We start from the raw sequence: 25,866 nt of genomic DNA, 5'->3' as shown, positions 1-25,866 counted from the left end.
ACGCTTGGACATGCCTGCGTTTTTCCAACCACTCCAAGAAAACGGTCAGTTGCCACCCATAAACGCCTTCTTCCTGTCAATCTCCGTGCGATCGGCTGTGCGAATGGATTCTTCGTCAGACCACAACCGGAACGGACGCGTATCAGCAAACCAGAAGTAAGAATGCCAACCCGTATGTATGCACCCTCGTTGTGCAAACCAAGGTTGGCTATCTTACTTCCGGTTGCAGATACTGTTCACATCCATTTGTGGTCTAGGTGCGGCGGCCGTAAAGAAGGAGGTGGTGACAAGGACTGGGGGGGAAGAGATTATTGATGAAATGATAAGGGCTCCCTAGTGCAAGTGTTGACAGGCTTCTGAGGAAGGACGCAAATGTTCGAAACGTGTTACGCCAGGTGACCTGTGACCCCTGAATGACTGGTGGACCCTTTGGAATGTAAGAGCGCTGGCCCTTATCTGGACTGTGAGTTTCCGGGACCTTAAGCAGCTCTGTACCAATTAGGATTTGGGAAGGCATTCCAGACGCTTAAAAGGACTAACCAAGGGGTGATATCTACTTCATGTTATACTATGTTCTTATTATCTGTTTAAAAAAGTGAGTGCTTTGAAAACTAAAATGATGTCCATTGTTCTGTAAGGTGTTGCACTACTCTTTATGGTCTTATAGTTCCCTGACTCCTCTGTGAGTCATTTAGTGCTATGGAGGTTTTTAAATGGATCAAGAAAGCCCCTATGGAATGAGTTGTGAAATGATCTCCTAAAGTGTGTTACTCAAATACAGAGAACCTGGTGTCTGAAAAATCATTTAGGAGGGTATGCAGTTAATTTCCCGACTGTCGGGATCCCAGCGGTTGAAATACCAATGCTGAAATCCTGACATCGGAAACAATGCCGGTGGTCGAAATCCCGATAGATGCCCAATATTTCCTCTAGGGTGGTGGTCCACGCCACCACCAGAGGGGGAACAGAATAGTGTGACGAGCTTCCGAAGCGTGGCGAGCATAGCGAGCCCGTGAGGGGACACGCTGCGCTCAAAGTCGGGATTTTGACTGTTGGGATTCTGGTGTTGGTCTCCTGGCCGCTGGGAAACCCGGCAATCGGGAATTCATACCGAATCCTTTATGAGGACTTACTGGAATGTTATATTTTTTTTTTTCAATTAATTCTTTATGTTAAAAAAATATATAGCTCTATACAAATGCAATAATGATACAAAAATAGAAAATGAAAGTACAACTGTTGTTCCATAAGAGAACATAGCACACTCCTAGAAGAACAGGTTCAACAGCAAACTTCTGTATACACAGGTAGGCTTCAATAACACTTAGATCATAAACACATTAACATACGGAAGCAAAGACTTACCTGGAACACAAAATGTGGAAAGAAGGGGGGTGCTTAGGGAAAGGCAGAATGCAAACCACAAAATTGCACAGTGAGGAGGGAATGTGGTCTTTCTGGGTATGACTAGCAAGTTACAGTTCAGTGGAAGCCACAAGAAAGACCCCACCGTGAGTCATCTAAGCTATGTCCCAGGGTAACTAGGCCTTATAAGAGCAGGAAAATGTAAAACCCATCCAACTGAACTAGTGTCACAATCAGAATACTTCCCAGGTGCTGAGTAAATTATATCATCCATGGCCATGTAGAAATCTGAGCACTGTCACCAATCCCACACTGACGGAGGTAAAGGAGAGCACCAACGAACTGGGATCACTGCTAGGAATGCGTTGTTCATATGTTTAAGTGAAGAGTCCAGTCTGGACAGGTGGACCCAGAAACTCTGATGCCAAGGCTATAACCTTGTTCCAAAATGGTGTGATCACTGGGCATTGCCACCAAATGAGAAACAATAAACCTCTATCCTGATGACACCGCCAGCAGAGAGGGGACCAGTGGCGGATTTTCCGTATGGACTGCAGCTCACACAGGCAACATCCGCCACTCCGCTCAGTGTCAGTGAGCTAGATGCAGTCCATGCTTCGCTGTGACTGGTAGTGACTGGGGTGGGATGGGAGCACATAGCCACAAAAGGACTCATATCTTTGTTAAATTTGGTGATCACCCATACAGAGGAAGCAAAGTTGCAGACCTGTAGGTAGAACCAGTAATACTTTGGGATTAAACCAAAGTCAAAAGACTTAAATACCCAGTCAGAGACCAGGTGGCCCATTCTAGTAAGACCTGGTGCTAACCAGGAGGCCACGGCCCGCCCTGAATTCCCAGGAATTAAAAGGGGGTTATGAACAATGGGAGAAATGGGAGATACCACTGATGAAATACCAGGCTTTGTGCCCAGTGACAGGGAAGGACTCACCATCGGGTCATCTGAGTGACCCACCCTGGAGCACCATGGAAAAATGTATAAATGAAGGTTTGTGTGGAAAGACTCCAAGTCCACCCATTGTTTTCCTCAGACCCCATGGTCCAGATAGAATCCTACTTAACACCGTTGCCTGGCAGTTAATGGAAATCACAGTCAGCTGTCTACCTCCCTATATACCTGATATATAAACCTGTGTCTTCTGCCTCCCCACGCAAACTCACGGATAACATTATCTTATAGCTGACATAAAGCGAGGGGGCATAGGGATCGTCTGAAACCAGTACAGGAGTCTATGGAGCACATTCATTTTTATGATGTTTATTCGACCTAACCACGAGAATGTCTGTGGGAGCCACTGGGCCAGTCACTGAAATGTTTTTAGTGAAGTACTATTGTTCATAGGGACAACGTATTTGCCAGTAAGAATCTCTGACCCTTATAGGCCCTACACACTGGGCGATTTGACTGCAAGATATGAACGATCTCGTTCATTAATGAACGAGATACTGTTCATATCGTGCAGTGTGGAGGCCCCAGCGATGAACGATGCGCGGCCCCGTCGGCTGTGCATGCAGGCCAATATGGACGATCTCGTCCTTATTTGCCTGCACTTCTATGGAGACGGGGGGAGGGAAGAAACTTCACTCCCCTTGTCACTGAACCCCCCCCCCCGCCGCCGGGTCGGCCGTATCCGCCGTCGGGCAGCTCGGCGGCTGATCTTTAAATGTGTAGGGCCCTTTAGAGGGTTTTTTTTCTCAATATAAGGACTGAGGACTTTCCACACTTTATTGTTTTATTGGCTCACTTAAGGGTGTGACCTTTTTATTGATGACTGTGACCTGTGCTACCTTGATTAGCACCTGTGCGGAACAGCCTTTTTATTCTATAGATTGTAATTTAGGATTGGGGTAAAAAAAATCCTTGATCTGTCTCTCCGGCAGCTATTTTAAGTTTTCAAGGTGAATTTTTTGATTATATAGGTACTGTACCTCCCTCCTGCAACTCCCTCCCTACCCAGTGAGCTGCAGCGGAAGGACTGACGGACAGGGGTGCATCTGTTGCTGGTAAGTGCTGCGTTTGTTCCCCCCGTGTATAATATACAGCAGGGGTGGGGAACCTCAGGCCCGCGGGCCGTATGAGGCCCGCAAAGCCACTTTATCCGGCCCGGCAAGGCTCACCTAACCGAGAGAGATGTCGGGCACCTGCTGATATTATGTTACCAGCGGGCGCCCAACTCCTTCTCCTCAGCAGCAACCGAAGGCAGGAGCTCACTCCTGAGCCCCGGCTTCCGGCCCTGGCAGTGTGCGTGTGCGGCGCTATGGGAGACCCATAGTTCTGAGGAGCGAGCAGCCAGGTGGACGGCAGCAGTCCGGAAGCAGGAGTGGGGCTGGTGAGTATTGTGTTTTTTTTTCTTTTAATGTGTGTGTGTGTGTGTGTGTGTGTGTGTAAGTGGCTCTAATAGGGGGCATATCTAATAGGGCATAATCACAAGGGGGCATATTTAATGAGGCATAACCACTGACTGGGGGCATATCTAATGGGGTATAACAACTGACTGGGGGTATATCTACTGGGGCATATCTACGGGGGGCATAACTACTTGGGGCAGGCTAATTTTTACGTTGATAATTTTTGTATGGCCCCCGAAGGATTTTATAAATATCCAAATGGCCCTTGGTAGAAAAAAGGTTCCCCACCCCTGATATACAGGAACTGTGCATTTCAGGTCAACATTCATTTCATGCTGGTAATATACATGCAGAACACACAGACAAGATACACACACATACGCCACTACTTACTGGCTGACAGCCAGCACTGGTGTATCCGCACTAACTGGCTACGTACCTGTAACAGTTGTTGTGAAACTTGTTATATGAAGCCATTGTAATGAGTCCACCCCACGCGCAGCCCAGAGAGTAGAATATCTGGGAAGCCGCGTCCCCCCAAACCTGCAGCAGGGAACACAGAAGAAAGGATCCAGTTATAAAAGAACTGACTCAAGATAAATCATTTACTGCTTTTAGATACAGCACAAAGTTTGTGTCCAGATACAATTGTAATAAATGCAGTATAAAGACAGAAGTAAAAGAAGTAAATGTATATATATTTAAAGTTGTAGGAGGGCGTGTACAATCCAATGAATTAAAGTTGATTGAAAATGAAAAAAAAAATGTATACTGAGAAAACTGTGTCCTGGATGTCAGGACGACAAGCAGGGATTCAAATCAGATTAAACTTTATGATTAACGAACTGTATGCATTATAATTCTTAAGAGAACTGCATAGAACAAACAAAAAGATAATGTATGAAGTTAATAGAACGTGATTTTGTGACATGAAATATTTTTTGCACAACTGTATGGGGAAGACAACAATACTGGGAGTGCTGGATCCTTATGATGGTCAGAGCTTTCAGGGCTTAAAAAAGAAAAAAGGTTGAAATAACACAGCTCGCACTGCACAAGGGGGTGATAGCGGATTCGGGGGGGAGGAGATCAGTGCGATCACTCCCACCCCCACACATCAGGCAGGCAGGAAGATAGAGGAGACTAGGGAGAGAGGCTACTGTGGAAGTGAGGGCAGCCGCGGGTCCTAACAGGCCTCTCCAAGAATCCCAGGTATGTAGTACCTTCCCCCCCCCCCCATCAATGCCACTGCATGCAGCTACAAAGCCCTTCCCTGGTGTACATCCATACATTCAAATCCAAATGCGAAAGGACCGAGGTGTCCTCTGTAAATGTCCGCAGGCGCTGAAATACAGACTGGTGCGTCTTTAAACTTTCTGCATTTCATCAGAGGTGTCTGGTTAGTGTCAGAAATTCACTGTTCTTGGCTGTTTCCTGGCAATTCAGCCACTAGATGGTGCTGTACTATTATAATTACATACACTCATAAATGCAGACACCTCTGTCAAAATGGTCCACCTCACTTTGGAGAAAGCCTAAAAAAGACCTTAACACAAAAATAAGTTCCCACATATGAGCAGTGTCAGATTCTCTGCCAGTTGTTAATATACTATTTAGAATCTTAGAATTCTTTGCTGAAAATTTTAGCAAATATGGCTTTAAATTCCACATAAACATAAAACTGTTTCCCATTTTCCAGCGAGAACCTTGTCAGCCGTTCTGTAATAGTCCTTGTACGGATTCCTATTCTTGATTGGCACCATGCAGTAATGTAAAATCAATATAGAGAACAGGGCCCAGCGGACACTCTATCAGATGACGTTACATAATTATTTATGAATTAACATTGACTTATACAGAGCCAGCTTATTCCGTCAGAAAGGAACACGTCAGAAATGTGAGGTTTTACTGACACAGGATAAATGTTCTAGATGTGAATTTAAGTCATTTCTGACCTATCGGCTGCCAATCAAAGCCTACTGTTTATTACTAATAATGCTATAGGGCAGGGTTATGCAACATGAGGCCTTCCGGCTGCTGTGGAACTATACATCCCAGCATGACCAGCCACAGTTTTAGCATGCTCTAATAGCAAAACTGTAACAGGGCATGCTCAGAGACCGGCCTTCTTGTCAGACCACAGGAATACCAGTTATACAGTATCGGTCTGCCGCCTGTACTATCATACTGCCGGCCCTGACCTTACACAGAGAATAGAGACTACAGCGAGAGTGATCAGCAGGGACTATGTAATGTTACAGAACACTTACCTTAGCTTCCAGGATCTTGTCCCACTGTGGGGTCAGATAATATAAGATCCCATCCACAGCTCCCTCCAGGGTTATCCCACGAATGAAGAGGATTGTGAGGACCACGTAGGGGAATGTGGCTGTGAAATAGACCACCTGTGGGTAAAGAAGGACCGTGTCAAGAGGGAGGAGGGGTTGCATGGGGGGGGGGGGGGGGGGGGCAGGATTAAAGGGGAGATAGAATTGAAAAGAAGAGCGAGACAATGGGAGAAGGATTGAAGGGGTAGTGGAGATATGAGGAGGGTAATTGAAAGGGAGATATTGGAGACAGGAGAAGGGCGGTGTGGGATGTTGGGGTGAAATACAATAACAGGAGAATAGAGAAATGAGGAGAAAGTCATATAATAGACAGTATAGCTGAGATTTATAGACAATATACCTTTATAACTATATTGTCATTTAAAATATGACTGGGTTTTTATAATTAAAATAAGAAAAATGAACTGAGCTCTATGGGTTCTACCAGAACAGGGGGTGAGGGGGGGGGGGGGCATCACCTACTGTACCTTCGACCAAGACTACAATTATGATGGCATTTTATCATAAACCCATAAAATGTTTCTGTGTCCATGGACAGAGCGCCCAGTAAGGTGAATGGTACAGGACACTAGTGCAGAGGCATCCGCGGATGCCTGTAACACCTCATCACCGTGGGGTAGAGATGGCCATCATTTTAGGCCTCTTGTTATTGCTGGAATAATACATATTGGCAGTTGTAGGTTTTGTACAATGGGGGTAGTCCAGATCTGATCGCTGCCGTGCGTTTTCGCACAGCGGGCGATCAGATCCAAACTGCGCAATGGACGGCTGCAACGGGGATCGCTGGTCAGTGACGGGATTGTGCAAAGGATACATTCGCATGGGCGTTCGCAAGGAGATTGACAGGAAGAGGCCGTTTGTGGGTGGCGAGTGTCCTGACAAACGCAGGTGGGACCAAGTGTTTGAAGGGAGGGTGTCTGACGTCAAATCCGGTCCCGAACAACCTGATGTGATCGCAGCGGCTGAGTAAGTCCTGGGCTGCGCAGAGACTGCACAAGATCTGTTCATACAGCTCTGCTGCACATGCCATCGCACACTTGTACAGCAAAAATACACTCCCCCTGTAGGTGGCGACTATCTGATCACAGCAGTGCAAAAATAGCTGCCCAGAAATCAGATCTAAATTAGGCCCATTGTCTTGTTATATAGTAATAATCACAGATTGCATGGCAGTCTTGTCACAGACAGCAAGTGACATGCTCAGGGAAGTCTGTCTGCAATTCCTTATATACATCTGACTGGAAAAAAAAATACACCAAGGGCGTAACTCAGACCTGATCGCAGCAGCAAATTTGTTAGCTGATGGGCAAAACCATGTGCACTGCAGGGGAGGCAGATATAACATTTGCAGAGAGAGTTAGATTTGGGTGGGTTATTTTGTTTCTGTGCAGGGTAAATACTGGCTGCTTTATTTTTACACTGCAATTCAGATTTCAGATTGAACTCACCCCACCCAAATCTAACTCTCTCTGCACATGTTATATCTGCCCCACCTGCAGTGCACATGGGGGGTAATTCCAAGTTGATCGCAGCAGGACATTTTTTAACAGTTGGGCAAGACCATGGCCCTCATTCCGAGTTGTTCGCTCGGTAATTTTCTTCGCATCGCAGCGATTTTCCGCTAATTGCGCATGCGCAATGTTCGCACTGCGACTGCGCCAAGTAAATTTGCTAAGAAGTTTGGTATTTTACTCACGGCATTACAAGGTTTTTTCTTCGTTCTGGTGATCGGAGTGTGATTGACAGGAAGTGGGTGTTTCTGGGCGGAAACTGGCCGTTTTATGGGTGTGTGTGAAAAAACGCTGCCGTTTCTGGGAAAAACGCGGGAGTGGCTGGAGAAACGGGGGAGTGTCTGGGCGAACGCTGGGTGTGTTTGTGACGTCAAACCAGGAACGAAACTGACTGAACTGATCGCAGTGGCAGAGTAAGTATCGAGCTACTCGGAAACTGCAAAGAAATTTCTATTCGCAATTTTGAGAATCTTTCGTTCGCAATTTTGCTAAGCTAAGATTCACTCCCAGTAGGCGGCGGCTTAGCGTGTGCAATGCTGCTAAAAGCAGCTTGCGAGCGAACAACTCGGAATGAGGGCCCATGTGCACTGCAGGGGAGGCAGATTTAATATGTGCAGAGAGAGTGAAGGTGTGTATACACGGTGAGATTTTTTCTTCCGATTCTGACTATATAGTCAAAATCGGAAGAAAAGTTAGTGCAGATCACAAGGTGACAGTCACCTTGCGATCCCGATTCGATGCCGATGCGCGGTCCCGCTCGGTCGGCATCGAAAGAAAAAATAGACTGTGCAGGCAAGTCAATTTTGGCTATCTCTATAGAAGAGATAGCCAAAATCGGGACTTAGCCAAAATTGCACATAGCAAGTATCGCAAGCACACTTATTATGTGCTTGCAAAACTGGCTAAGTGCCGACCCGGCCCCTGTCGCATAGTGAGAATCGGGCATAGCCCGAATCTCACCGTGTGTACACACCTTTAGATTTGGGTGGGGTGTGTTCAATCTGCAATCTAGTTTGCAGTGTAAAAATAAAGCAGCCAGTATTTACCCTGCACAGAAACAAAATAACCCACCCAATTCTAACTCTTTCTGCACATATTAAATCTGCCTCCCCTGCAGTGCACATGGGCCCTCATTCCGAGTTGATCGGTCGCAAGGCGAATTTAGCAGAGTTACACACGCTAAGCCGCCGCCTACTGGGAGTGTATCTTAGCATCTTAAAATTGCGACCGATGTATTCGCAATATTGCGCTCACAAACTACTTAGCAGTTTTAGAGTAGCTCCAGACTTACTCTGCCTGTGCGATCAGTTCAGTGCTTGTCGTTCCTGGTTTGACGTCACAAACACACCCAGCGTTCGCCCAACCACTCCCCCGTTTCTCCGGCCACTCCTGCGTTTTTTCCGGAAACGGTAGCGTTTTCAGCCACACTCCCATAAAACGGCCTGTTTCCGCCCAGTAACACCCATTTCCTGTCAATCACATTACGATCGCCGGAGCGATGAAAAAGCCGTGAGTAAAAATACTATCTTCATAGCAAAGATACTTGGCGCAGTCGCAGTGCGAATATTGCGCATGCGCACTAAGCGGAATTTCACTGCGATGCGATGAAAAATACCGAGCGAACGACTCGGAATGAGGGCCATGGTCTTGCCCAACTGCTAAAAAATTTCCTGCTGCGATCAACTTGGAATTACCCCCATGGTTTTGCCCATCTGCTAACAAAGTTGCTGCTACGATAAGGTCTGAATTACCCCCCATTTTTACATTTGCTGTGGCTCATTAGCGCTATTATTGCAGCATGACTGTAGAAAATCATTTTACAAAATATATAAAACACGTGTACATGTTACTAAGATTATACGTCGCTCTAGATGTAGCGGGTTTCGGCGCGGTACATGAGATTGGTATATGTGGCTGTATGTGGATCTCACCTTTCCAGAGGATTTCACACCTCTAATGAGGCAGAGGAACACAACGAACCAAGATAAACCCAGACATCCTAAGATGGGTAGCCGGATCTCTCCGAAATCCCCAATGTCGCCCGACAGCTGGAGCACGTAACGCCTGTAATACAGTGAATGGGGTCAGACACTTACTGTAACCTGTTGGGACACCACACCAGAGACAGCACTCATTTAACTAACATGTGTGTATATATATATATATATATATATATATGCAGCGGTGAGGCACGGCACTCCAAATGGATAACCACAATTCCTTGCTGCGGTGCCCTCCGTAGCTCAATTGATAGATCCTAATGGTACATGGAAGACAGCGGCACTCAGCAGACTTGAAGAAGAAAATTGCCTTTAATGCGGTCCATATATATATATATATATATATATATATATATATATGTATAGCCATACACATATAACGGGTGGCACTTTACAGAGATTGTTTAATCATTTATATCAGTCCCTGCCCCAGTGAGTTTACACTCTATGGGGCATATGTATTAATCACAGAGAAGTGATAATGAAGTGATAAAGCAGTGATAAGTGGAAGGTGAAGATGTACCAGCCAATCAGCTCCTAACTGTAATTTTTCAAACCCGTAATGATTGGGTGGTGCGTTATCACCTTCCACTTATCACTGCTTTATCACTCCTCCAGGGTTCATACATCTGCCCCTATATTCCCAATCACATGAACACACACACTGGTTATTTGCATGTGGGAGGAAACTAGAGCAGACCCAGGCAAGCACGGTGAGCAAGTACAAACTCTGCACACCAGGTGCTTTGGTCAGGTATTAAACTCATGAACTCAGGGCTGCGAAGCAGTAAAGCTAACCACTACGCCAACCGTGCTGCCTACACAGAGTAGCTGCTCATTGTAAATGACCAGCAGGGTTGAAATAATAATTATATTAGTTATATATTATCTTCGCGTTATACCATTGTTACTCGGTTGATTTTGTACCTCGGATACGTAATATGTAGCACAGGGAGAAGTGTTTCATGCGATGGGCGGGGGTCTAGATAAAATGATTTTGGCTGTGATGTAGACAATGAAAGCCATTAGGTGTGAGGCACGCACAGGCCCTTCTCTTGTGCAGCAGAGACAATGCTTAGAGCTGGCCATTTAAAGAGGTATTTCCTGTGCGCCTCTATGGCTGGCAGTCTGGACCCTCAGTGGGTCTCGTCATTACCTAATATCCCCCCCCCCCCCCCCCTCCTCCGTCTCTAGTGTGCAGCTCCCTCCAGGAAACATTGGGCATTGTCATCTCTTCCTCTGCAAGAGAATGGCACGGGGACTAAGTGCTATTCCATAGGCTGTCAGCACCTCAGGGCACAAGTCAGTGCAGGGGCATCTTCCGAAACCCCTTACCCCTGTCACGTCCCACAGCTGTCTGACTCCCCCAGATGTCTCTGTAGCTGGGAATGTACTACAACTCCCATGAGACCCACTTATGCTCTGCCCACCTGTAGATGCTGCAAAGTCACACAAGAGTATCAGAATCCCGACTGGTTCCTGGCTAACACTGTTCCACAAGGTATCGGCAGGGGGGAAGTTGCAGCGTTAGACGCCAGAATGTTCGGACAATGACACAATGGCCATTTACCATCTGTAGAGAGATCAGCACTTAGCACTGTTCTAGGGGGGTGAAAGCAGAGCTCAGGTTACAATACAAGGAAGCTTTAACGCTGTTATAATGCACGTCGATTATTACAGCCCAGTGTCACGTAATGGTGCTGCAGTCCTACTTGCTGCCACAGTTCAGCTAACTCAGTGTTCTCGTACAGCTGCCATACATTGCATCTGCTAACTGCATAGGGCTTATACACTCTGGGAACGCTCTGGGGAGGGTTTTGGGGGGCTGTACAGATTGCAGGGGGCTGTTTTAGACATGGGATTAGAGGAAGTTTTGATGGTACCGAGCAATGGTTGCATCTAAAGACGTTCAAGGTGGGCGTCTCAGGTGCACATTACAAAGTTTTTTGCAAGGCAAAAATAAGAAGACACTTTCTTGGGGCACACTTAAATGTATGTAATGAAATACTGTAATTAACAATATTCAAAAAAAACTTTTATTTCGATACCCTTACAATAAATAACAGATTACAGTGCGTTAAAAGCTATTCAAGATCTTTACAAATAGCTGGAAATTCCAGGTATTGCTATATCATACCAAATAATGTAGGAAAAGGTATGTGATATGTTATTACGGATTCAGTAGAATTTACCGGGAACGAGATGCCGGCTGTCAATATCCCCATAGCGGTATCCCGTCCGCCAGAATGTTGGCAGCGGGGCGACTGCAAAGAGTCACCTTGCGGGCTCGCTGCTCTCGCCGCTGCTATTATCACTCTATGAGTGTCGTGGACACCTACGAGTGGGAATAGTCCTGTTGTGCCAAGATTCTGGCTGTCTGGATTCTGGCGTTGGTAACCTGACCACCGGGATCCGGACAGGCGGCAAATTAAATGCATCCCGTTATTACATATCCTCAATAAGGCAGAAATATGAAAATAGACCTCGAATATAACGAGTTTTATGGTAAGAACTTACCTTTGTTAAAACTTTTTCTGCGAGGTACACTGGGCTCCACTAGAATAGACATAGGGGTGTAGAGTAGGATCTTGATCCGAGGCACCAACAGGCTCAAAAGCTTTGACTGTTCCCAAGATGCATAGCGCCGCCTCCTCTATAACCCCGCCTCCCTGCACAGGAGCTCAGTTTTAGTTAACCATCCCAATGCAGTAGCAGGAAAAGAGACGACAACGGTTAGTAGCCACATATACCACACTCTCATGACAGGAGAAGTGTTAGCGGCTAATGCCATACCAACCCAAAGAAGCTAAGTGCGTCAGGGTGGGCGCCTTGTGGAGCCAAGTGTACCTCGCAGAAAGAGTTTTAGCAAAGGTAAGTTCTTACCATAAAACTCGTTTTCTGCTGCGGAGTACACTGGGCTCCACAAGGATAGACATAGGGGATGTCCTAAAGCAGTTCCTTATGGGAGGGGACGCACTGTAGCGGGCACAAGAACCCGGCGTCCAAAGGAAGCAACCTGGGAAGCGGAAGTATCGAAGGCATAGAACCTTATGAAGGTGTTCACTGAGGACCACGTAGCCGCCTTGCACAATTGTTCAAGGGTCGCACCACGGCGGGCCGCCCAAGAAGGTCCAACAGACCGAGTAGAATGGGCCGTAATGTGAGCAGGAGCTGACAGACCAGCCTTCACATAAGCATGTGCAATCACCATTCTAATCCATCTGGCCAAAGTCTGCTTGTGAGCAGGCCAGCCCCATTTGTGAAACCCAAACAGAATAAAGAGAGAATCAGATTTCCTAACAGAAGCAGTTCTCTTCACATAGATACGGAGAGCCCGTACCACATCCAAAGACCGCTCTTTGGGAGACAGATCAGGAGAGACAAAAGCCGGTACCACAATCTCCTGATTAAGGTGGAACGAAGAAACCACCTTAGGCAAATAACCGGAACGAGTCAGAAGAACCACCCGGTCACGGTGAAATATCAGATATGGGGAACTACAAGACAAGGCACCCATATCCGACACTCTTCTAGCAGAGGCAATAGCCAGCAGAAACACCACCTTAAGGGAAAGCCACTTAAGATCAGCTGAACCAAGAGGTTCAAATGGAGACTCTTGTAATGCCTCCAAAACCACCGACAAGCCCAAAGGAGCCACAGGCGGGACATAAGGAGGTTGGATACGCAACACACCCTGAGTAAAGGTATGCACAACAGGTAAGGTCGCAATCTTTCTCTGAAACCACACCGACAAGGCAGATATTTGAACCTTGAGGGAGGCCAGACGATGGCCTAAGTCCAGGCCCTGCTGAAGAAAAGCCAACAACTTGGCTGTACTAAACTTGGAAGCGTCATAATTGTTAGATGCGTACCAAACAAAGTAAGAACGCCAGACCCTATGGTAAATCCGAGCAGAAGCCGATTTCCGGGCCCGCAACATAGTTTGAATGACCGCCTCAGAAAACCCTTTAGCCCTCAAGACGGAAGCTTCAAGAGCCACGCCGTCAAAGACAGCCGGGCTAGGTCCTGGTAGACACAGGGGCCCTGAACGAGGAGGTCTGGGCGTTGTGGAAGTAGGATCGGACGCTCTGACGATAGGCCCTGCAGGTCTGAGAACCAGTGCCGTCTGGGCCACGCAGGAGCTATGAGAAGAAGGATTCCTCTTTCTTGCTTGAACTTCCGAATTACCCTGGGCAGGAGTGACACCGGAGGGAACACGTACGGCAGCCGAAACCTCCACGGCACCGCCAGCGCATACACGAATGCTGCTTGAGGATCCCTTGCCCTTGCTCCGAAGACCGGAACCTTGTGATTGTGTCGAGACGCCATCAGATCTACGTCTGGAAGGCCCCACTTTTCCACTAGGAGTTGAAACACTTTTGGATGGAGGCCCCACTCTCCGGCGTGTACGTCCTGACGACTGAGAAGTCCGAATGAATATTTTGCCGATATGGCCGGTATGTCACGATCCGGGTATCTGGACGCCATTTCTTACCCATCAGATGCCTCCTAAGGCTGGCTCAGCGCTCCAGGACCGGATCCCATCTGTTATCCTGATGTGTACATTCCTGTATCCTCTCCTGTCACTCTGGGACGCTGTCACAGTAAACGCCATATTACACCTGGCATGGCGTCTCCCGCGGCCTCCGCCGCCGTCCCTGAACTTCTGCATGCAGAGTGTCTGAGTGGCGATTACGTCAGCCGCGGCCTCCGCTGTGTCCGCGTGGTTGGATGTGCATCTGTCAGCCTGGCGCCTCCTGTCTCCGGTGGCCGGCGCCGCCATTACTGTTTTCATTACCACATGGATTACAAACCAAACTTCCCTCCAAGTGTCTGCATGGGCGCAGCCATCTTGGATTCTGTCAGCTGATCATTTCCACCAATCTGTTCTCAGTATTGATAATCTGCATAATTGCCTAGCCAATCCCTTCCTTGCTGCAGGTATAAATACACTGTGCCTGAGCAAGGAAGGCGTCAGTGCTTTGGTTGTCAAACCTAGTTCCTGTTTGTCTCTCTCCTGTGATTGTCTTCCAGGTTCCAGCTCCTGTCTCAAGACTTCCACCATAGAGACCCGCACCAGCATTCCACCTGCGGTGTAGCCTGACTCTCCAATCCATTGTGGATTCATCTGTTTCCAGCTACAACATTACCTGCTTCCAGCTCAGCTTCCAGCAGAGTACAGCTTCCCTTAAAGGGCCGGTGTCCTTTCTACACTTTACCACTCTCCACCGGTATTATTATTTCTCCGCTCTCAAGTTCTACATTTCAGTTCATATTTCATCGCTCCCAAGTTCATTTATTATTTAACTGGTTCCAGCCAGTATCCACTCCGTGCTAACAACAGTCTGGTTCCAGCCAGTATCCACAGCAGCTGTTTTATCTTCAGCAACCCAGCTTTTCCTGGAACACCAGCTGGCACAATCCTGGGTTATCTCCATTGCTACAGTCGGGCCTGGTAAGGACTTTCCATCTAGAAGATCATAAGAACTATCTCACACTACCAGTGCCCTGTGGCTCCTGCCATCCTGTAGTACCCAGGAACTGTATTTATTCTTTGCTGACTTTTACGTTTTCTTTTACTGCTGCTGTGTTGCGGAGTTGTCATAATAAACATCATTGACTTTTATCCAAGTTGTCGTGGTCACGCCTTCGGGCAGTTATTATTCATGTTACTTACATGTCCAGTGGTCTGATACAACCTCCCAGGTTCCGGTACATCTCAGCCCCTACAACTGAGGCTGCCTCCCGTCAGCTCAGGCCCTCAGTTGTGACAGTAAGCACTGACCTAATGAATCCAGCCGGAGACCAGGATCAAGCGGCCAGGCCGATGCAAGAACTGGCAGCCCGACTAGAACATCAGGAGGCTGCACAGGGCCACATCATCCGCTGTCTCCAGGATCTCTCTACTCGGCTGGATGGGATTCAGACAACTCTCCGTGGATCAGGCGCGTCTGGTGCGTCAACCACAGTGACTCCAGCTATAACCCCACCCACCTTACCCATTTCTGCTCCACGTCTTCATCTTCCAACGCCAGCAAAATTTGACGGATCTCCAAGATTCTGCAGGGGATTTCTCAACCAGTGTGAGATTCAGTTTGAGCTACAACCTGGCAATTTTCCCAGTGACCGTACAAAAATTGCCTACATTATTTCTCTTCTCAGTGGCTCAGCCCTTGATTGGGCATCACCGTTATGGGAGAGGTCCGACACCCTGCTATCTTCCTACACTGCCTTCGTGTCAACATTCAGGCGCATCTTCGACGAGCCAGGCCGGGTAACCTCAGCTTCATCCGAGATTCTCCGTTTACGCCAGGGGTCACGTACTGTAGGACAATATCTGATACAGTTCCAGATCCTGGCATCCGAACTGGCATGGAACGACGAGGCCCTGTATGCTGCATTCTGGCATGGCTTATCTGAGCGTATTAAAGATGAGTTAGCTACCAGAGACTTACCTTCTAAGTTAGATGAGCTAATCTCACTCTGCACGAAAGTTGATTTACGTTTCAGAGAGAGAGCAACTGAGCGTGGAAGATCATCTGCTCCAAAATCTTCTGCTCCTCCTCCTCGTCAACTGTCACCATCTAAAGATGAGCCCATGCAACTTGGCCGTTCCCGTTTAACTCCTGCTGAGCGCCGAAGACGTCTCTCCGAGTTTCTCTGTCTCTATTGTGCAGCTCCGTCTCACACCATTAATGCCTGTCCCAAACGTCCGGGAAACTCCAAATCCTAGCTCGCCAAGGAGAGGGCCGGCTAGGAGTAATGATCTCCTCTCCATCTCCTCAAGATTGTAATCTCCCAGTCTCGCTTCAAGTTGCTCAACGTTATCGGAACGTCATTGCCCTCCTTGATTCCGGAGCAGCTGGGAACTTTATTACCGAAGCCTATGTTAAACGGTGGTCCCTACCCACCGAGAGACTTCCTTCGTCCATTTCTTTAACTGCCGTGGATGGCAGCAAAATTTTTGATGCAGTTATTTCTTTAAGGACTCTACCAGTTCGTCTGAGAGTGGGAGTTCTTCATTCCGAACTTATTTCTTTTTTAGTGATTCCAAGAGCCACACATCCTGTGGTCCTGGGCCTTCCATGGCTCCGTCTTCACAATCCTACAATTGATTGGACGACTACGCAAATCCTGGCATGGGGTTCCTCCTGTGCTGAGACATGTTTGTTTAAAGTATTGCCTGTCTGTTCTTCCTCCCCCAGGTCGTCTGATGTTCCACCTCCTCCATATCAAGATTTCACGGATGTGTTCAGTAAAGCTTCTGCTGATATCCTTCCTCCTCATAGAGAATGGGACTGTCCGATTGATCTCGTTCCAGGGAAGGTTCCACCTCGAGGCCGAACTTATCCGTTGTCTCTGCCTGAGACGCATTCTATGGAGGAATATATTAAAGAGAACCTAGCAAAGGGGTTCATTCGACCTTCTTCTTCTCCAGCCGGCGCAGGCTTCTTTTTTGTAAAAAAGAAAGATGGTGGTCTGCGGCCGTGCATCGACTACAGAGGTTTGAACGACATTACCATCAAGAACCGTTATCCTTTACCCCTGATTACTGAGCTCTTTGACAGAGTTAGCGGAGCTACCATCTTTACAAAGCTGGACTTGCGAGGTGCATACAATCTCATCCGGATCCGTGAGGGTGACGAGTGGAAGACCGCCTTTAACACCCGTGACGGACATTATGAGTACCTCGTCATGCCCTTCGGATTGAGCAATGCTCCAGCTGTCTTCCAGCATTTTGTCAATGAGATCTTCAGAGACATTCTATACCGTCATGTCGTGGTCTATCTAGACGATATCCTCATTTTTGCCAACGATTTAGAGGAACATCGTTTTTGGGTTAAAGAGGTTCTGTCCCGTCTCCGTGTCAATCATCTCTATTGCAAATTAGAAAAATGCGTCTTTGAAGTCAAGTCCATTCCGTTTCTAGGGTACATTGTGTCCGGTTCCGGACTAGAGATGGATCCTGAGAAACTACAAGCAATCCAAAATTGGCCGGTACCCTTAACCCTCAAAGGGGTCCAGAGGTTCTTAGGGTTCGCCAACTATTACCGAAAGTTTATACGAGACTTTTCCACCATTGTGGCGCCTATTACTGCTTTCACTAAGAAGGGTGCTAACCCGTCCAAGTGGTCTGAAGAAGCCATGCAAGCATTTCATCTTTTAAAACAAAGGTTCATCTCTGCGCCTGTTCTGAAACAGCCTGACATCGACTCTCCTTTCATCTTAGAGGTGGATGCCTCCTCCGTTGGAGTAGGAGCGGTGTTATCTCAGAGGGCTAAAGATGGCCATTTACACCCTTGCAGTTTCTTCTCCCGGAAGTTCTCCCCAGCTGAGCGCAACTATGCCATTGGCGACCAGGAGTTGCTAGCCATCAAGCTCGCTCTAGAAGAGTGGAGGTATCTGTTGGAGGGAGCTTCTCATTCAATCACCATACTTACAGACCACAAGAACCTTTTATACCTGAAGGGCGCACAATGTCTCAACCCTCGTCAGGCCAGATGGGCACTTTTCTTTTCCAGGTTCGACTTTAAACTCCAGTTCTGTCCGGGCTCTCAGAATCGCAAGGCCGATGCCCTTTCCCGCTCATGGGAGCAAGAAAATGAGTCAGAGTCTTCAGACAAGCATCCTATTATAAATCCGTTGGCATTCTCCACGGTAGGGATGGACTCTACGCCCCCATCAGGGAAAAGTTTTGTGAAGCCGATGCTAAGGAAGAAGCTCATGCATTGGGCCCATGCTTCCCGTTTTGCCGGACATACAGGTATCCAAAAAACCCTGGAGATTATCTCTAGGTCCTATTGGTGGCCAACTCTGAAAAAGGACGTATTGGAGTTTATTGCATCTTGCCCAAAGTGTGCCCAACATAAAGTATCCCGCCAGTCGCCTGCGGGGCAACTGGTTCCTCTATCCGTTCCCCGTCGACCATGGACCCACTTGTCGATGGATTTCATTACAGACTTACCCATGTGCAACAAGTTCAATACCATCTGGGTGGTAGTTGACCGGTTCACCAAGATGGCACACTTCATTCCTCTCACCGGTCTTCCGTCAGCTTCCAAGTTGGCTCAAGTATTCATACAAGAGATCTTCCGACTCCACGGTCTTCCTGAAGAAATTATCTCAGATCGAGGAGTTCAATTCACAGCCAAATTCTGGCGAAGTTTATGTCAAGTCCTCCAAGTCAAGCTAAAGTTTTCCACGGCTTACCATCCTCAGACCAATGGTCAAACCGAGAGGGTGAATCAGGACTTGGAGGCCTTCCTCCGCATCTGTGTCCTCCTCTCAAGATGACTGGGTTCAATTACTTCCCTGGGCCGAGTTCTGTCATAACAACCAGTATCATTCTTCATCTGCTTCAACACCATTCTTCACTAACTTTGGATTCCACCCTAAAGTCCCTGAGTTCCAACCGCTTCCAGCAACTTCTGTTCCCGCAGTGGATATCACCTTGCATCAGTTTGCCAATATCTGGAAGAGCGTACGATCAGCTCTGCTCAAGGCATCGTTCAGGTACAAGAAGTTTGCGGATAAGAAGCGTCGAGCAGTTCCTGCTCTCAAGGTGGGTGATCGGGTATGGTTATCCACGAAGAATTTGAGGTTAAGAGTTCCCAGTATGAAGTTTGCACCTCGCTATATCGGTCCTTTCAAGATTGAACAAGTCATCAATCCTGTTGCTTACAGACTCCAGTTACCTCCCTTCTTAAAAATACCCAATACATTCCATGTTTCCCTGTTGAAACCGCTGATCTTGAATCGGTTTCATTCCTCACTTCCTCCAACTCCGAAAGTCCAAACTCAACGAGGCGTTGAGTATGAAGTGGCCAAGATCCTGGACTCACGTCACCGTTACGGTCAACTACAATATCTTATTGACTGGAAGGGTTATGGTCCTGAGGAACGTTCATGGACCAATGCTTCTGATGTCCATGCTCCTGCCTTGGTCCGGAGATTCCATTCCAAGTTTCCTCAAAAGCCAAAGAAGTGTCCTGGGGCCACTCCTAAAGGGGGGGGTGCTGTCACGATCCGGGTATCTGGACGCCATTTCTTACCCATCAGATGCCTCCTTAGGCTGGCTCAGCGCTCCAGGACCGGATCCCATCTGTTATCCTGATGTGTACATTCCTGTATCCTCTCCTGTCACTCTGGGACGCTGTCACAGTAAACGCCATATTACACCTGGCATGGCGTCTCCCGCGGCCTCCGCCGCCGTCCCTGAACTTCTGCATGCAGAGTGTCTGAGTGGCGATTACGTCAGCCGCGGCCTCCGCTGTGTCCGCGTGGTTGGATGTGCATCTGTCAGCCTGGCGCCTCCTGTCTCCGGTGGCCGGCGCCGCCATTACTGTTTTCATTACCACATGGATTACAAACCAAACTTCCCTCCAAGTGTCTGCATGGGCGCAGCCATCTTGGATTCTGTCAGCTGATCATTTCCACCAATCTGTTCTCAGTATTGATAATCTGCATAATTGCCTAGCCAATCCCTTCCTTGCTGCAGGTATTAATACACTGTGCCTGAGCAAGGAAGGCGTCAGTGCTTTGGTTGTCAAACCTAGTTCCTGTTTGTCTCTCTCCTGTGATTGTCTTCCAGGTTCCAGCTCCTGTCTCAAGACTTCCACCATAGAGACCCGCACCAGCATTCCACCTGCGGTGTAGCCTGACTCTCCAATCCATTGTGGATTCATCTGTTTCCAGCTACAACATTACCTGCTTCCAGCTCAGCTTCCAGCAGAGTACAGCTTCCCTTAAAGGGCCGGTGTCCTTTCTACACTTTACCACTCTCCACCGGTATTATTATTTCTCCGCTCTCAAGTTCTACATTTCAGTTCATATTTCATCGCTCCCAAGTTCATTTATTATTTAACTGGTTCCAGCCAGTATCCACTCCGTGCTAACAACAGTCTGGTTCCAGCCAGTATCCACAGCAGCTGTTTTATCTTCAGCAACCCAGCTTTTCCTGGAACACCAGCTGGCACAATCCTGGGTTATCTCCATTGCTACAGTCGGGCCTGGTAAGGACTTTCCATCTAGAAGATCATAAGAACTATCTCACACTACCAGTGCCCTGTGGCTCCTGCCATCCTGTAGTACCCAGGAACTGTATTTATTCTTTGCTGACTTTTACGTTTTCTTTTTCTGCTGCTGTGTTGCGGAGTTGTCATAATAAATATCATTGACTTTTATCCAAGTTGTCGTGGTCACGCCTTCGGGCAGTTATTATTCATGTTACTTACATGTCCAGGGGTCTGATACAACCTCCCAGGTTCCGGTACATCTCAGCCCCTACAACTGAGGCTGCCTCCCGTCAGCTCAGGCCCTCAGTTGTGACACGGTAGATGGCGTTCCGCCCATTGCAGAATCCGTGAGACTTCCTTCATTGCCAAACGGCTTAGAGTGCCGCCTTGATGATTTATGTAAGCCACTGTGGTGGCGTTGTCCGACTGTACTTGAACAGGACGGTTCTGAATTAAATGCTGGGCCAGGTTCAACGAATTGAAGACCACCCGCAATTCCAGAATGTTGATCGAGAAGAGAGATTCCCTCCTTGGTCCACCGACCCTGAAGGGAGTGTTGCTCCAGCACCGCGCCCCAACCCCTTAGACTGGCATCTGTCGTCAACAGGACCCAGTCGGATATCCAGAAGGGACGGCCCCTGCACAATCGTTGGTCCTGGAGCCACCAGTGCAGCGACAGACGGACCTCCGGAGTCAATGAGATCATGTGAGACCTGATCCGGTGAGGCAGGCCGTCCCACTTGGCTAGAATCAACCTCTGAAGGGGGCGAGAATGGAATTGAGCATACTCCACCATATCGAATGCTGACACCATGATGCCCAGCACCTGCATTGCCGAATGTATCGACACTTGCGGACAAGAAAGGAAGCAACGAATCCTGTCCTGAAGCTTCAGGACTTTCTCCTGAGACAAGAACAACCGCTGGCTGTGAGTGTCCAACAGCGCTCCCAGGTGCAGCATGCTCTGAGCAGGGACCAGGGAGGATTTCTTCCAGTTGATGAGCTACCCGTGGGCTTGCAGAAACCGGACAGTCATATCCAGATGACGCAGGAGAAGTTCTGGGGAATTTGCCAGGATCTTCTTTTGAGGCACAAACTTCTTCCCTGGGTTTCCCCAGGATTCCTGAAGTATATCCACTAGGTGGTCAGAATGAGGTAAAACTTGTTTAAGCACTTTCTGACGCTTGAACCTATCTGGTTTCTTAGGAGGGACGGATGGCTCGGGATCATCCGTAATCTGTAGAATTAACTTAATAGCCTCCAAAAGATCAGGAACATCCACATGTGAACTACCCTCCCCATCAGCAGTATCTGTGTCAGAATCTGTGGGGTCAGTGTAAGCGCCATCTTCATTAGACGAGGTGTCAGTGACAGCAGTGGATTGTGAGGAGGTAAGAGCTCGCTTGGTCTTAGGTGAGCGAGGGTCAGACTATTTAGTAGTCAAGGACTGGTTCAATTTCTTCAACTGAGCAGACAAGTTATCTGCCCACTGCGGGTTAGCCTCGGGGACCACATACGGTTGAACCGGCATAGGAGGTCCCATAGGGTGTGTTAGTTTAGTAACTAGCGTATTTAGAAGCGTGGAGAAAGTAGCCCACGGTGGGTCATTATGGACCCCCGTTGCCACAGTCCCACTGGGGGGGCAAGGAGCCCCCAGAACCAGAGCCCGCAGCTGCTATAGTCTCCTCATAGGGATCTGCGGCTTCAGCAACACCGGTAGTGTGTTCAGCCCCAGAACCGTTACCTTCAGAAGCAGACATGATATAACTTACAATATCAGGTAACACAGTACAATTGTCAGCAGCACAATACCTCTTACCCAAACCCCTGCGCAGTGTAGTCAGCACAAGCAGAGGTACAGGAGATATGGTGATTAAAATCACAGAGAAAAATACATATTAGAGTATATCTTGTGAATATCCTATATTATTATAATACCTGACGCACCAAGCCCCCTCAGGTTATAGAATATAGGGATAGCAAGTTGAGTGAGAGACACAAAATGGAAACCACTCAGCAAGCTAATGCACACACTTATAGTCACAGTTATACAATGCAGAGGTTATTACCAACAATAATACTGCACTGGACCAGCTTATATATATATAGAGCTCTGTAATCAATAGATATAACACTGCACAGTAAGAACTGGATGTATTTCACAGGGTACTTGTACCAGAGAACCCTGACTAAATGCACGCTTTCTTAACTATCACTGTCTAAATTACATGTAGAATACTTAAGTGTCTTGTAAAGTCACAGCGCTGACAACCAGGCGGCTTTACAAAGGAGGATTTGCCCAAGCAGTCCCAGGAACAGTGTAGCTGAGAGAAATGGGAGTGAGGGAGAGACAGATATGCAGCTCCAGGGCGGGAACATTTATGGAAATGGTGCCCTGGGGCTGGGGGAGGGGCTCCAGGTCTAAGCCTTATCCCCTCTGCTGGCAAAACCACCTGGTACAACGGGCTACACATAAAAAGGTTTTATGAGAAAACCTGACCTGCACCCATGCCCTGGTGATCTAGTGGGATCGCCTGTACTGCCACAGTGTCCACCGCTAGCGCGCGCGGACCGCCCTCCCACCGGCCGCGCCGGATCGCGATACAGCACGGGTCCAGCGAGCGGGATCCACTCACCACCTCCTGAAGCGCGGCCACGCGATCCCGGAGAGCCCCAGTCGTGTGTGCCTGACCAGAAGAAAACCGGAGCCTCCTGCTGTAGTTACCCGGCAACCAGGGCGCGGGAGTGTACAGCGCCGCTGGGGAGAGATGGAGCTGCAGCAGTGAATGTCTCCAGACATGTACACACTGCTGCAGCCCTTGAAGTCTTCACTTTTCTTCTAAAAAAAGCTCTTCTTAGGGCTGCCCTGAGCAGCCCCTCTGTTATGTGCCTGCTATCTGCGGCACCAACTACAAAACTGAGCTCCTGTGCAGGGAGGCGGGGTTATAGAGGAGGCGGTGCTATGCATCTTGGGAACAGTCAAAGCTTTTGAGCCTGTTGGTACCTCGGATCAAGATCCTACTCTACACCCCTATGTCTATCCTTGTGGAGCCCAGTGTACCCCGCAGCAGAAATAATATTTTGCGTAATCTGCTATATAAATAAGGCCAAGACTATTACCTGTCACAGGTAAGTGACAAGGTCACTATAATTCAAGTAAAACTATCACTTAACAAATTACCTCAGATGAAGACGCACTAAATCCTGGTAACATAAACCATGGGTCACCACAGATGAGCATAAAGTGTGTATCAAACCCCTCAAACATAAAGAAATATGCAAGAGATACAGTTGTCCTTTAACATGACAGGAATAACGTATTGCAGGGACAAAGCCTGCTACATTGGAACAACTGAGATCAGAACCTTGGGGTATATTTACTAATATTCGTGTTTTTGCCGTTTTTAAGGGTGTTTAAACTCGAATGGTGGGGGTCATTCTGAGTTGTTCGCTCGTTATTTTTTTCTCGCAACGGAGCGAATAGTCGCTAATGCGCATGCGCAATGTCCGCAGTGCGACTGCGCCAAGTAAATTTGCTATGCAGTTAGGAATTTTACTCACGGCATTACGAGGTTTTTTCTTCGTTCTAGTGATCGTAATGTGATTGACAGGAAGTGGGTGTTTCTGGGCGGAAACTGGCCGTTTTATGGGTGTGTGCGAAAAAACGCTACCGCTTCTGGGAAAAACGCGGGAGTGGCTGGAGAAACGGAGGAGTGTCTGGGCGAACGCTGGGTGTGTTTGTGACGTCAAACCAGGAACGAAACTGACTGAACTGATCGCAGATGCCGAGTAAGTGTGGAGCTACTCAGAAACTGCTAAGAAGTGTCTATTCGCAATTTTGCTAATCTTTCGTTCGCAATTTTGATAAGCTAAGATTCACTCCCAGTAGGCGGCAGCTTAGCATGTGCAAAGCTGCTAAAAGCAGCTTGCGAACGAACAACTCGGAATGAGGGCCGGTATCGGGTGCATTTTACTGCAACTTTTTGAATCCTGATACGGTCATTTACTAATCTGCCGAGTTTGCAACATTCGTCTTTTCCGATGTCGATGTGATTCATAATGTCAGGCAGTGTTTTACGGGAGTGATGAGTAAAACACTGCCTGACAAAACACAAGGAATCCCGTCCGGATCTGTGAGATCCGTGCAGGGCTTCATTGTTCACCTTAAAAAAAAAAATTAAAGTGTTAAAATTAAAAAAAAAAAATTGCGTGGGGTCCCCCCTCCTAAGCAAAACCAGCCTCGGGCTCTTTGAGCCGGTCCTGGTTGCAAAAATATGGGGAAAAAATTGACAGGGGTTCCCCCATATTTGAACAACCAGCACCGGGCTCTGCGCCTGGTCCTGGTGCCAAAAATACGGGAGACAAAAAGCGTAGGGGTCCCCCGTATTTTTAACACCAGCACCGGGTTCCACTAGTCAGAGAGATAATGCCACAGCCGGGGGACACTTTTATATAGGTCCCTGCGGCCCTGGCATTAAATCACTAACTAGTCACCCCTGGCCGGGGTACCCTGGAGGAGTGGGGACCCCTTAAATCAAGGGGTCCCCCCCCCCCCTCCAGCCACCAAAGGGCCAGGGGTGAAGCCCGAGGCTGTCCCCCCCATCCAAGGGCTGCGGATGGGGGGCTGATAGCCATGTGTAAAAAAAAGAATATTGTTTTTTGTAGCAGAACTACAAGTCCCAGCAAGCCTCCCCCGCAAGCTGGTACTTGGAGAACCACAAGTACCAGCATGCGGGGGGAAAACGGGCCCGCTGGTACCTGTAGTACTACTACAAAAAAAATACCCAAATAAAAACAGAACTCACACACCTTGAAAGTAAAACTTTATTACATACATGCACACCTACATTCACACATACTTACCTATGTTCACACGAGGGTCGGTCCACTTCTCCAAGTAGAATTCATGGGGTACCTGTGAATAAAATTATACTCACAAAAATCCAGTGTAGATCGGTCCTCTTCTGAGCTTGTAATCCAAGTACTTGGCATAAAAACTAACCGAAAAACCCGAACCACGCACTGAAAGGGGTCCCATGTTTACACATGGGACCCCTTTCCCCAACTGCCGAGACCCCCCGTGACTCCTGTCACAGAGGGTTCCTTCAGCCAATCAGGGAGCGCCTCGTCGTGGCACTCTCCTGATTGCCTGTGCGCTCCTGAGCTGTCAGTTAGGCTGCGCACGGCAGAGATACAATGTAGCGCATAGGCGCTACATTGTATCCAATGGTGGGAACTTTGCGGTCAGCGGTTGACC

General features: G+C 48.0%; 1 protein-coding gene across 5 annotated transcripts in view; it reads right to left on the bottom strand.

The window, feature by feature from the left end:
- The window catches only part of SLC6A9 (solute carrier family 6 member 9), a 229,477-nt gene that overhangs the window by 10,795 nt on the left and 192,816 nt on the right, over positions 1-25,866 (bottom strand). For all 5 annotated transcript variants that reach the window (XM_063939480.1, XM_063939481.1, XM_063939483.1 and 2 more), the window contains 3 exons: positions 9,526-9,658; positions 6,006-6,140; positions 4,175-4,278 (listed from right to left, as the gene is read on the bottom strand). In XM_063939480.1, the coding sequence (XP_063795550.1) occupies positions 4,175-4,278; positions 6,006-6,140; positions 9,526-9,658 (372 nt within the window). The remainder of the gene's footprint in view (positions 1-4,174; positions 4,279-6,005; positions 6,141-9,525; positions 9,659-25,866) is intronic.

The sequence above is a fragment of the Pseudophryne corroboree genome, chromosome 9 (assembly GCF_028390025.1).
Source record: "Pseudophryne corroboree isolate aPseCor3 chromosome 9, aPseCor3.hap2, whole genome shotgun sequence".
Classification (NCBI taxonomy): Eukaryota; Metazoa; Chordata; class Amphibia; order Anura; family Myobatrachidae; genus Pseudophryne; species Pseudophryne corroboree.
The sequence above is the reverse complement of the archived record's forward strand: the minus strand, read 5'-3'. Positions and strand labels throughout refer to the sequence as shown.